Genomic DNA, 13,171 nt, shown 5'->3' on the forward strand with positions numbered 1-13,171 from the left:
GAATTTACAGCATAGACGAAATGAGTTGGGTGTACAATAGGGTCATGGAAACCATTTCCTCGTTGCTATTCATCAGCACGCCGTGCCATGGACACACCTTTTCAATATAAGAATTATGGGTGCACTGACTTGTAAGCGAGGATGCAAGCTGTGTGTCTTACCCATCACCAACCACTCTTCACGTTGTTATTCTTAAGAATGATACACAGGAGGAGGTTACGGCATTCATTATGAAGGCAAACAGCGAGAAGGTCCCTGAGTCTTTCCCTAGATTCCTAAAATGTTTATAACTTTATTACATCTAAGGGTACAGTTGAGAAAAAATCATGTTCGAAACCTTTTGCTCAACTGCTTATAAAGTAAAGATTTCTGCATATGGCTTTTTTTTTTTTTTTGTAATAAAGAAAGCAAAATGGGTTACTTGAAAAAAAAAAAAGAAAGCAAGAAAATCTGCAGTTGGGGCCTGATTCAGCTGATGTTTAGCCCAGGAAAACTTGTGAATACTGCGACCAAGCTGCCTACAAAACTCAAGAGAAATTGCCCAACTTGGCTGGCAGGATCAGAGTGGTTTTGGTACAAATGCGTGTCAGAATATGGTTTCACATCAAACGAATCAGACGCTTTTTAGCATGATACCACCACTTTCCCTATACCTTTGAGAGAAGAGGTTCGCTCCCACCCCCACTGCAGAGCAGAAGGAAACAACTCTCTGTTGCTTAAAGCTCAAAACCACAAAAGCAAGGGTTTTTTTCAGAGTTAACGCAGAACCTCTGTGCGATGGCACACTCTCCTCGGCTCACCCCCGGCTGTACGGCCCTGCCAGGGGTGGAGCGGGGGGATACAGCACTGCCATACAGCCTGTGGCCCGGGCACCGGGAAACTCATTAAAAGCAGCCTGGCGGGCTGAAATCCAGCACCTTGTCCTAAATTTCTCTGGGATAAGTCACATTTCCATCTACGTGTTCACGGTACCTAAGTACTACGTCCTCTTGTCTTTCTCCACCGAAAACGTGGACAACACCATGTCAGCCCACACGCACATCGCCTCAGCGTCCTGCAGGTAACGAAGAGAAAGACTTTCTTGAACGCCTCCCAGCACCCCTCGCTGGTGTTTACAGTACCTCCCGAGTCTCTTTTTTCTTTCCAAGTGGATTTTAATTTGTCCAGCATCAGATTCCCAGAGAGTTGTCTGTGTCCTAAGTGCTAAATTGCTGGCAGAACGTCTCTCATTTTATTAAACAGGTCATAACTAAGGAAAAGACCTGGCTGGATTGAGGAAAGTGCTGCGGCTTAGATGTAGTGTCCACATTAATTTCAGATCCAAAAGGCGGGCAATGGTGAGGGTGGGGGAGGATGCTCCCTACATGGTGTTCAGAAGGCTTTGGTCTAGTTACAAGCTTCTCCTCTTCAGATTGCTTGCGCTAATGATGTGCTAGGTGGTGTCCAAAAGTGCTTTCAGCACAAAAGATAGCTAAACTGCAAGGACCACGAGTGCATTAGGCAGAGCTGCTAGAAATATCAATGCCTGTAAACATCTGAAAATACAAGCCGAAGAACTGAGAAGGTTAAAACATGGCTACAAGGGCTCCACTACAACAGGGAAATCCTTTGAAATACCTGTAATCTAACAGAAGACGACAACACATGCGATTTAACAAACACTGCAAAAGAGCAATGGGCTAAGAAGATCAGACGTGAACTAAGTTTTTTATCTTGATTCCTGCACTGCTGAAAATGTTGTATTACTGTTGGCGTGTTGAGGCCGAACACCCCATTTCTTTCCACAAGTTTACTCCTTACTTTCTAAAACTTATCTTGCATTATTTATTCGCAGGGGAGGGAGGGGAAGGGAGAAGATGGCAGTCCCATAGTTTCAGTCAAGCTCCTTTCAGACTCTCTCGAAAGAAGGGAGGGGAGAATCTCCAAGTTTGAAAAAAAAATATCAACTCAGTTGCAAGTGCACGGATCAATATAAATTCAGAAATGACCATTCAAGAAGATGTTTTTACATCTGTGGAGAGGTCAAACTCCAGGCTCAGCCTTATTGCTCTCTGTAATCCAGATTCATCACCAGCTCCCTTTATTTGCCTATTCAGAGGCACTTAATTAGCTGAAGGGCTTGTTGCTTTGCCTTCAAAAGCTCTCCACTCCCTCAAAGGCTTTGCTTCAGTATTGTGCTACCATTGCCCTTTGAAATAAAATGTTTTTCTTCTTCACAGCATTAGTAAAAGAAAAAAAAGTAATATTTAAAAAAAATTTTCCAGAAGAAGAGAAAAAGGGAAGGGGAAGGGGAAGGGGAAGGGGAAGGGGAAGGGGAAGGGGAGGGGGAAGGGGAGGGGAGGGGAGGGGAGGGAGGGAGGGGAGGGAGGGGAGGGGAGGGGAAGGGAAGGGAGGGGACGGGAAGGGAAGGGAAGGGAAGGGAAGGGAAGGGAAGGGAAGGGAAGGAAAGGGAAGGGAAGGAAGGAAGGGAAGGGAAGGGAAGGGAAGGGAAGGGAAGGGAAGGGAAGGAAGGGAAGGGAAGGGAAGGGAAGGGAAGGGAAGGGAAGGAAGGGAAGGAAGGAAGGGAAGGGAAGGGAAGGGAAGGGAAGGAAGGAAGGAAGGAAGGAAGGGAAGGGAAGGGAAGGAAGGGAAGGGAAGGGAAGGAAGGAAGGAAGGAAGGAAGGAAGGAAGGAAGGAAGGGAAGGAAGGGAAGGGAAGGGAAGGAAGGGAAGGGAAGGGAAGGAAGGGAAGGGAAGGAAGGAAGGGAAGGAAGGAAGGAAGGGAAGGGAAGGGAAGGGAAGGGAAGGGAAGGGAAGGGAAGGAAGGAAGGGAAGGAAGGAAGGGAAGGAAGGGAAGGAAGGAAGGGAAGGGAAGGAAGGGAAGGGAAGGAAGGGAAGGGAAGGGAAGGGAAGGGAAGGAAGGGAAGGAAGGGAAGGGAAGGGAAGGGAAAAGAGAAGAGAAGAGAAGAGAAGAGAAGAGAAGAGAAGAGAAGAGAAGAGAAGAGAAGAGAAGAGAAGAGAAGAGAAGAGAAGAGAAGAGAAGAGAAGAAAAGAAAAAGAAGAAGATGACGGGGAAATACCAGCAGAACTTCATTCAAAGTGGCTTTAAAGATAAGTTTGACACTTCAAGAAAAAGAGGGGGGGTGAAACTGCACATGAAATCTGGCCAGTACTTTTGGTCTTATTAATAATACATGAAACTGTAGTTGCTTTATGTGTTAGGAAGACTCTTTGTGACATCCTGGAAATCCCAAATAAAACATGATTTTTCCCTGTACTTACAAGAGGACTGTATGTACTCAGATGCTGCGGGCTGCGTTCTCTGCTTTTCCAAACTCTTCATCAATCTGCATCAGAGCTTATAAACAAGTGCTGCTGCATGAGAACAGCCTCATCTAACAGTCACGGTGCGCTGACTTTTCACGGGCAGAAATAACTTCACATAACATAGGACACCCAGGAATCAGTCCGTGGTATTAACATTTCTGTTTATATTAATAAAAGCTGTATTTTGTATTCCATTATATTTATTTAACCTTTGACATCTAAGCTCTGGGTCAGTTTGCTCTTTAGAACAGTGCATTTATTCTTCAGTTTTGTTTCTATATTTAGAGAACTCATGCTCAGAAACAAGATTTTTTGTTTAATTTTTTTCTCCCTAGTATATTTAATCTAGCTCAGGGGTTTTGGTGTTTCTCTGCAACCTATAATTTACTCTGCCAACTCAGATACTGTATTGCTGCTTTTACCACAGTTAAAGAAACACTGTCAAGTCCTTTTCAAAGGTTTTTTTAGTCTTCAGCATGTTCTTCACTATCTCATATGCAGTCCACATGTAGTAAAATATAGCCATTTTTACTGCAAATAATATTATTTCTCTGTCTCTTGTCCTATAATTTTTTCCTCTACCATCATTTTTGGCAACGGAGCTGAAACAAATACACCCTTCACTGACAATCCAGTATACAACTAGCTGGATGTCAGCAGGAATGCAGAGAGATCTAAGAATAGCACGTTCGGTTCCTACAGCGCAAGAGGACCTCAGAAATGCGCAGTGTGTCCCACCCAAACCATGGCTATTTATTAGCTACCTCCCCCCAACAAAACAACCTTTTAAGTTGTGTTTTGGTTTTCAACATTTTACACACAGAGCAGCGGGCAACACTGCGCTCCCCACCAAGACTCTCAAATTTTAGCTCAGATAAACTTGGGCTTGGAAAAGTAATGGCCACCCAAAGGGTTTCTTTTATTCCAGCCTGCCTTAAACTGCAAAGATCACCGGCTCATTTTCCTGCCCTCCAGGGAACCCTCCTTTCCCTTTGCGAGACTTGCGTCTGGTCTCATATTGGCGGGAGTAAAAGAAGAGCTCTTCTGGAGGCGGTGATGTTGTATCAGCATTGCTGAAGGCAGAATTGGGCCCAATATATCTGACATGCCAGAATAGGAGATCTGCAAGTACAAACTGTATTTAGACATGAAAAACAGGGAGATGCCCAACTATTCAACCTGCCTGGGCAAATGCAGCTTTTCACGTACCCAGAAACAGGCAATAAAGTCAAGTCGCTAAGCTTAAGCCCAGAAAACTGTGTGATAGTTTTGGAGACTATCTTTGACTCTCTGGCATTTACTACCATCTTTATATTGTGGATTTATGAGCCCAGACCTTTGAGTGTAATTTCACTCAGCAAGTATCAGTCCTACATGAGTAAAATGAAAACCTGCACATATCCACAAGAGCAATGTTAGCACCACCAGGCTTTGCAGTATCGCACAATGCGAACTGTCAGTGCCTCAATCAATATCCGTCAATGCTTGACAATAAAGACACAGTGCTTCAGATGGGAAAAATTAGCTCTTATCAGATTTACCAGTTGTCCAGGCAATACAGGATCTGGGATGCAGTCTGATTACGCTTAAGAGATATTAAGTACAAAAATAGTAGAGCTGTGAGGCGCCACTAGTAACCCAGCTTTTGGAATGTGGAGTCTTTGCTTTAATACGCATTAAAACAACAGCAAAAAGCTCACTCTGGGTCTCGGTCCCAGCCGCTGCTCTCTTCCCCATGTTGCTCTGCCTGCTACAAGGATCAAATTTCATGGTTTATTGTTCTCCCTCCAACTGGCCACCATCCACATTCTTCTTCTGTACAAAGCTGCACCTCTTGCTCAAAAGGAGACAGTACTATGCCTTCTTTTTATAAATTTTAGTCACATTTACAAACACACACACGGAGTAAGGGGATGACTTCTAAACACTAAACAACATTCCAGGGAATGCTGTTATTTTTCTTTGAGCAAATTTCTGTGAATGAGGCTAAAAAAGGCAATTTTCCACCAGAAGGTTAGTAATTTTTGAAGATGCAGAAGTTGTCTCCCCTGTCTTCTGAATCCTTAACATTTTGCCTTTTAATGAAACAACTGCTCTATGCTTGAAAAGTCCTATTCATCACCTGCCTCAGGAGAGAATTGGCACCGAGATTCTGCAAAGCTCAAATTCAGCTCCGGGTACACTGCTGGAAATCAAAACCACAGCCACTGGAGCTACTTCGCTATAGTGGAGTAAAACTGGTACACAGCAGGTCGGGTCCAAAATTTCAGTATCAATGTCTCAATGTAAATAAGAAATCTATTGCAGACAAGTAACAGATCTACATGCTAGATTCAAAGAAACGTAGCAAGTATCCCAGAATTTTAAGGCTTCCTACCTAGAATATTTTTTCCATGTCATTTTTCTTTTAATTCAGCACTCAGGATCCATTTTCTTCCATGAGATTTACAGTAAAGTTATCAAAACATAACAGAATGTTCCACTCCTGAACATCCACCATCTTTTTTCGGCAGCTCAACAGACTGTAAAACTGAAGCACTGTCATCTGGTGTATAATTATCGTAATAAGTCTTACTTGTAAAATGAGGGAGGCACCATAAGCTTACCTAGCTAGTCTGAAAATGTAAAATGCTCATCACCTGTAATCATTGTCTTAACTGTCCTTGATCTTTACTGATAGCCGCCAAATTATAATCACTCTCTCTGATGGTGGGAATCAGCTAAAAATGCAGCACCAGCAGAGCACTAGGAAAGTTGCTGGAAGAGGAGCTATTTTGGCCAATTAAAGAGACTCACTGCAGAGTTTTTCTCTTTTTTTTTTGGCTAATCATTGACGTAGGGGGTTCCGAGGTGTAAGACAAAAATGGAAAGCAGGGAAAAGTAGAGCACAGGAAACCTCAGGAATCCAACAGGGACGTGGCAATTCCACACACCCAGCGGGGGAGCCAGAAGAAAAATATATGCTCAAAGGTTATGGCCATACGATCAAAAGTGATCATGTTACTGCAGTTAACAACTTACCAGCCATCATCCCAGATGCAGTAAAACACTGTGAATGTATTCTTCACCCACACTGCCTCTGGAGTTAAACATCTGATGGGCAGTAATTCCTGAAGCTGCAGCAACTTACTCACTTTCAATCATATGTCCATCCATACTCCTAGATCCCAAGCCAGCAAGACCCTCTACTTTGTGTTTAATTTGGGTCCCACTGAACACAAAGAGGGTCCTCACGTGCTTAAAGCAACATAATTGCTTCAGGCCTTTGTTGAATTAGGGGCCTTATATTGATAAGCCTTTACAGCGAACTGTATGTGCCATATCGTTACATGTTACATATTTGGATAAGCAAATTCAGCAAGTCACCAGCCTTCCCAGCTGGCCGTTTTAAGCTGTTATCGAGGCAAGGCAGTACTGAGCGTGCACGAGTTGGAAGGGAGTGAGTTGATCCTAAAGTGACACAGTGGAAATGCACCTCATTGATCTACCACTAAGAAGCTGACATTTACTTACTATCCCCTTATTTCTCATTGCTATCATAGGACAAGGCTACACCAAGTCACCTACATTGAAGAAGAAATCCACCTCTATAAGAACCAGTCACTTAGCAGGGAAGAAGAGCAAAGAAACCCAGGCTCTGGAGCGGGTTCCCCAGCCGAGCACCACGCTCTCGAGCGGCATCTAACAGACCTTCAGAGATCAGCCTCTGGTTTGCCAGGTGAGAAGCGTTTCAGTCCTTCACGAGGAGCTGATGGAGCGCCTGTGTGCACAGCTAAGCAGCTGGAAGGGTTCTGCTTCCAAAGTGTTGGCTCAGCCTAGCAAGGTACTTGGCTTTGGTGGTGAGGTTCAATCTGTTTGCCTTTGTTCTTCCTAACGTAAAGATAGCGGTTAATTCCTCACACCCAGGCTGCTCTCGGACTGAGTCCCCAAGCCCTTCCTTGCTCTGAAGTCCTCGTTCACAGTAAATCTTTCTGATCTGGGGTGGCAGTGGATAGTGCTTCGCATTGCTCCTTGAGTCTCAGGAAGAAGGGTGCTGGAGGGAAATCAGGGCTGTGTCTCACTCCTGCCAGCTGCATTTCTGCATTTACCAGCTGGGTTGGTATCGCAGATCAACAAAGGGTGGGGAATGGCCCTCATCCAAAGCGGGGCATTGCTTCTGGCAAATGCTGGTAACAGGTATTTCAAGTCTGCCTCTTTGTACTGTTTGACCTGCTGTCCATGAAGGAGTCACATTTTAACTTCACTTCTCAGCCCACCTGATCTTTTCTAGCCTCAGAAGCGTAACACGAACATGAATTTGTTGAAGGGCACTAAGAAAAAAAAAATATATTCCCACTAAAAAGATGATGGGCAACATGTTATGGGAACATCTCTACAACTTACAATATAAGCTAAATAAGAATACCACCTATACACGTAAAAATAATTTATTTTAGTGGTATGAAATGTGTTTTGCCTAATAGCATAAAGTCCTCCACTGGGCTAGAAGAGACAACGCATGGTGGAACTACAGTACATTTCAATTGAAGAAATAAGTAAAGTTACTTCTGATAACACCAGGATGTTGTTACTGCCTTGTCCTTGTATACACTGTGCACGCCCCAGTTGTTTAAGTGACGTCGCATTTGAAACACACAGGAAAGTAAAAATAAGAAAATAAATGGCTCAATATTTTCACATAAGCCCTATAAGACAGAAGAGGCGTTCTCACCTGTCTGCTTTGAGACGGCAACGTGGCAGGCTGCATGTGTCTCTGCATCCGATGTGGCTGCATCAGCTGTCGAAACTGCTGCTGGAGAAACTGGCTGTTGTTAGGCTGCTGGGACTGCTGCGGGGCTGGAGGCGGCTGCTGCTGCTGCTGCTGCTGCTGCTGCTGCTGCTGGAGATAGTGAATGAGAGACTGCTGCCCTTGTCCTGCTGTCAGAGGTGACATCTTTTGAGGAGCAGACTCTGAGGCAAAGTGAGACAGTGGTTTGGTGTTACTGAAAGAAAACTGGTCTTGGCTAACAGGGCTCTCATTCACCAGACCTGGCTGTAAGCTACTGGATGGCTGTTGCATAATTATGTTCATATTTTTAGACTGGTTTGAAGTCATTGATTTAAAAAGCGAGCTCTGCATACTTGTGGGGTTGCTGGTGGGAGTGATGTTAGACATTAATGTACCTTGAGGACTGAAGGGCTGCTGATGCAGAGCTGGGCTTGACAGCTTTTCTGGCCTGTATGGTGGAGAAGGTCCAGTATTTGTGGAGGCCATGCTGGCAACCAAGTTGTTCTGTGGACTTTTAATGTTGTTTGCGGGTAAGCTGGCTGCTGCCAGGGTGGGCAGCATGGAGCTCTGCGGGCTGAAGGGCTGCTGGTTCAGAGCCGGACTGGAGAGCTTCTCAGACCCATAAGGAGGAGAGGGGCCATTGGATGGGGTGCTGCTGGAAGTCATGCTTGAAAGCAGAGTGTTTTGAGGACTCTGAATGTTGTTTCCTGGTAAATTATTAGCAGGCATGCCAGACACCATAACATTTTGAGGACTGAAAGGTTGATGGTGTGGGGACGATCCTGCCCTGTAAGGCGGAGAGAGACCAGGAGGAGACATAGTTGGCCAGCTAGGAGCCTGTACTTGTTGCTTAGTAGTAGACACCTGCTTGCTAGCTGCCAGCTGCTTTAGCTGCTGAGCGTGCCAGTTGGAGCCAGGTATGTTGGGTAGGGGTACGGGAAGCATAGGTGGTGGCTGGTTCTTGCTCTGAGCTGCTGTAGAGATGGGCGATGCAGCAGGTTTGTTTGAGGGAGGAACTTGGAAGTTAGCTCCAGCAGATGATGGCCTCATCTGAGGAGATCCTCCACTGGTTGGATTGCAGCCCGGCGAAAAATCTTTGTTCGCAACATGGTTCTCCAAGTGGGAATTCTGTGGGGAGGACTTTGGAGTGGTACTTATGCTCGGTTGAGAATGACTCAGCCCAAGTGGCTCTTCAGCCTTGCTGCACAAAATCTTCTCCAGATCCAGGTCATTGGGAGAAGGATCAGGCATTTTCGTCAGCTCTTCCAATAGATCTTGCAGCTCTTGGTCCACAGACTGCAAGCTGTTTCCTTTCTCATCATAGTGGACAATGTTATTGTTTTGCCCTCCTATTGACCCCTTCTGATTTATTTCCGTGTTGGGTGGCACTGAAAACGGGGAACCAATGCCACCGCCATTCATGTGATTGTTTTCGAGGAGCACTGAATGACCGGCAACTCCCAGGGAAGAAGCGCTGTGACTGGCGGAGAACGGAGAGCTTTGCATTTCTGGACACGCCACATTGGGATTGGCACCTTGGCCCATGGCAAGGTTTACGTCATCAAGACAAAGTCTTTTACTGTCATTTGGGAAGATGACATCAGGCGCGCCACTGGAGGCAGGAGAGCTATCATCTTCCAGTTTTCTTTTAATGGATCCCTGTAACTGGGAAAATAAAAACGGAAGAAAGGATCCGTTATTGACCTTATTCTAACATGCTCTGAAGCTCCATACTGTAACACTGGGTTGGACATAAAGAAAATTAAATCATACAATTAAAAAACCAATCATGTGAGACAAATTCAATCAGGATTTAAGTGGGTGCAACTTCACTGAAATCAAGAGAGTTCTAGTCCGACAAAGGCTAAATCTCACATGTTGGCCTTAAAACAGATGTTAAAGCGATAAAATACTGTCATGTGAACTGTAATAGAAGTTTTTTAAATAGTTTCTGGTACCATTTCAATTAAGACATTACACTCCCTGAATAACAAACATGCCAACATTTTTATGGTAACATTTTTTAGGTCTAAACAATGGCAGATCTGAATGAAACCCTGGACTGAATTTAGTGACCTTCTGCCAGTGACTCAGATTAAATTCAGACCTGAGACAACGAAATTGTTTTACATTCTTTATAGGCAGAACATCTGAAATAACTGGCATACTTTCTAAACAAACCAAACCAAAACAAATTCTCAACTATCTATCTAAACAGACTTTCAAGCTTCCTAATCACAGACGTTTTAGATTTCAGAAACCAGTAAATAATTCTAAGGCAGTATGGGCTTTGTTCTTTTGAAGGATTGCAACTCATTCATAAAAATGGAAGTGTTTTCAAAATACAATTATATAAATATCTTGATCTACAAGAAATGGTAGAGTTGTAAATCCACAAATCTTAGGGAAAAAACCTGCCTTATACATATAAAGAAAGTGAAACGGAAAACAGCTCTTCTAATACTAATTCAGTGTGATATGGGAACCTCTTCCAAATGTAATCATCTGTGGCTTTCAATTTTAACAGGCATGACCTGTATGTCATAGGATTAATCAGACATTAACATTGCTGCTTCAAGTTAAGGGAAATAAGCATTATGTCCTTGTTTATCAATAGAGGGAGGCAGCATTTAGAAAAGTATCTAATCAGCAATGGGAAAACCATAGAAAGTCACTGTTCCTCTAAGCCGGCTCACAGTAAAGCCTCTCCCAGCCCTGGCCTACAATTGCAAGTGCTGCCAGTCATCTCGTACCATGAAAAATATTCACATCTAATAACAGCTCATATCACCAGAAAAGCCCCACCACCTAACCCCGGTGTAACCAGATCCACTCTAGGGCTGTGGTGGGTATGACTAACTTCTAAATTTTACACTCATTATTAAGCACATCACAGTTTTGCCTGAAAGTCACTACACAACGGCCAGCAACTTTGGTGCTCTCAGAGGACAGTGTCACGGGACGATCACCGTAGGATGTGCGGAGGCTGCAGGGCACGAGGTGGGCACACCTTCTGCGGCTGCTTCTGCAACGTGCACGTGAAAGTCACTGCAAACGGCCAATGTCCACCCCTAAATTCAGCCTATGTTCAGGCAATCGACCACAAACGTGCACTGTTTACCTGGGAACATAGGAGAGCTGCCTGGTGGCTCACTTGGCTGGACTCACACGAGTGCTCTCTTCATCACTTATTTCTAAATTGGTGGGCAGAGAGAAGACTGCAGGTTTCTGCCTACAGTTGCTTAGGCTATAGATGCGGTTTAGGATTAGTATCAGACATTGCCATGCTAGTATCCAGCTTACACAGACATTTGGAGGAGAGCGAGAGGATACAAGTTAATTGTACATGATCATCACGGCAGATGGAAAAGCAGGTCTGCGTACTACGGAGAGCTGCTGATCAGGTTTTAGGAGGAGTTCACCTACCCTCCATCAACAGACACAGCAGTTTTGAATGGCATCGTGGCAAAGAGACCTTTTTACATGGATATTTTCCCCCTACCCTCTAACAGTTGTCCCGTACTAGAGCAATCAGTGCCTCTCTCCTGTGACCTCCAGTTGCATTGCTTTAACACGGGTTGCACTCAAAAACCACTGGCAAGTGAGAAGCGATGCTGAACGGGGAGAGCTGCTTTCAGTGCACCATTCACTGGTTACCTGACAGCCCTCTTCGGTCAGCAGTGCTATGTGTTGTTTGAATTGTTGCTCTGCAAGAGACCGCCTTTGCATCACAGCCAGAGACAGCTGAAGCATCAGTGATTTGATTATTCCTCTGGGCTGATGAGGCCAAAATTTGCTTAGCTTTAGGAAATGGAACAGGGCCTAAATCTTCTCCCAAGTGTTGGTCTAATGATGGATGAAATTGTTTTCCTTCATTTTCTTTGCTAAAACTAAGCCAGAGTTGCATGTTTCAACAGATGTTGCCCTGTGTAGGCTGAAACATGTTGGTAGAGCATAACTACATATATTTAAACCCAGACATGTATAGAGAATCTTTACAGGGGCTTCACACATCCAAAACAAACACAGTGTGTTCCCAAGTCGCACCCTGGGAACCTTCGGGCAGGAAGTGGTGGGGGATCTCCCATACTTGGCCAGCTGACATGCTGGCACACATGTCCTTGCCAGTGCTTCTTTTGCCATAGGACATTCCTATGCTCTGAGTTACTGGAGAAAAATTTGGGCTTTCTAAACACTTTGAAAAATAGTTTTTTAACTGTTGCACTGGGGAGTAAATCTGATGGGAAAACAAAACTCCATTTCCCCAAGACTATTACTAGATATAAACAGATAAATTAAGGCCATAGCTTTCAGAGGGCATGGGGCATTCCAAAACGGGGACAGGATTTTTAAATAGGATTGCTGTTGCTTAGCCCTCGTGAGAAGCCTGGCTGTAAGAGAGGCAGTGAAATTAGCTGGGTGTTATGTTGTCTTGAAAAGCAAGACTCGTATTTCCCAGGTGAATATTTGCACAAGGACCATAAAATCCAGAAGACCAATTTCCCCCAGTGCAGGCAGGTATAACTCCACACAGTTTAGTAGCATTGATTTTGCTTAAGATAGATTTGACTACAGCCCCAAATTTGAGAGAGAAAAATACCATCCTTTAAGCAATGAAACAAATCACAGAATAATTTTGGTTGGAAGGGAGGTCTAGGTATCAGCAGCCCCCTGCTTCAAGTACATCACAAATGAAAAAAATAGATGACAGTATTTCACCAGGCACTTAAGTATGAAGTATCAACTACAGACAGAAATCCCTTCTTGGGCTGGACGGGCTAGCGGAGAGGTTTGCTTCAGTATTCCCCACTGAAACACGGGTGGTTGGTCCTCCCGTGCAGCACGGCTGGGCTGGTGCTGTCTGTGAGGAGCCAGCGTTTTTCTCCCCAGCTCCCAGTGACTGCTCTCCATGAACGTGCCACTCTGGCAGCCTTGACCAGCGCAGGGGACAGTAATGCAGTTTCATATTATGGGGACGCTGGCTGGCTCTGACATGCCAAGAACAACGGTGGCAGGAGATCATCGCCCAGGCACCACGACTTTTAGGACCAGGAGCTCCTGACCTAACTCATTCAAGAAGCTGGTTGTTGCAGATCAT

The 13,171-nt window shown here is 44.7% G+C and overlaps 1 protein-coding gene across 3 annotated transcripts in view; it reads right to left on the minus strand.

Annotated features, from left to right (window-relative positions):
• Nucleotides 1-13,171, minus strand: part of MAMLD1 (mastermind like domain containing 1) — a 271,023-nt gene that overhangs the window by 25,628 nt on the left and 232,224 nt on the right. For all 3 annotated transcript variants that reach the window (XM_087748681.1, XM_087748682.1, XM_087748683.1), the window contains one exon: nucleotides 8,017-9,738. In XM_087748681.1, the coding sequence (XP_087604807.1) occupies nucleotides 8,017-9,738 (1,722 nt within the window). The remainder of the gene's footprint in view (nucleotides 1-8,016; nucleotides 9,739-13,171) is intronic.

This window comes from Nipponia nippon, unplaced genomic scaffold, assembly GCF_047370975.1.
Source record: "Nipponia nippon isolate SJK-2023a ecotype South Korea unplaced genomic scaffold, ASM4737097v1 scaffold_12, whole genome shotgun sequence".
In the NCBI taxonomy this organism is placed as follows: Eukaryota; Metazoa; Chordata; class Aves; order Pelecaniformes; family Threskiornithidae; genus Nipponia; species Nipponia nippon.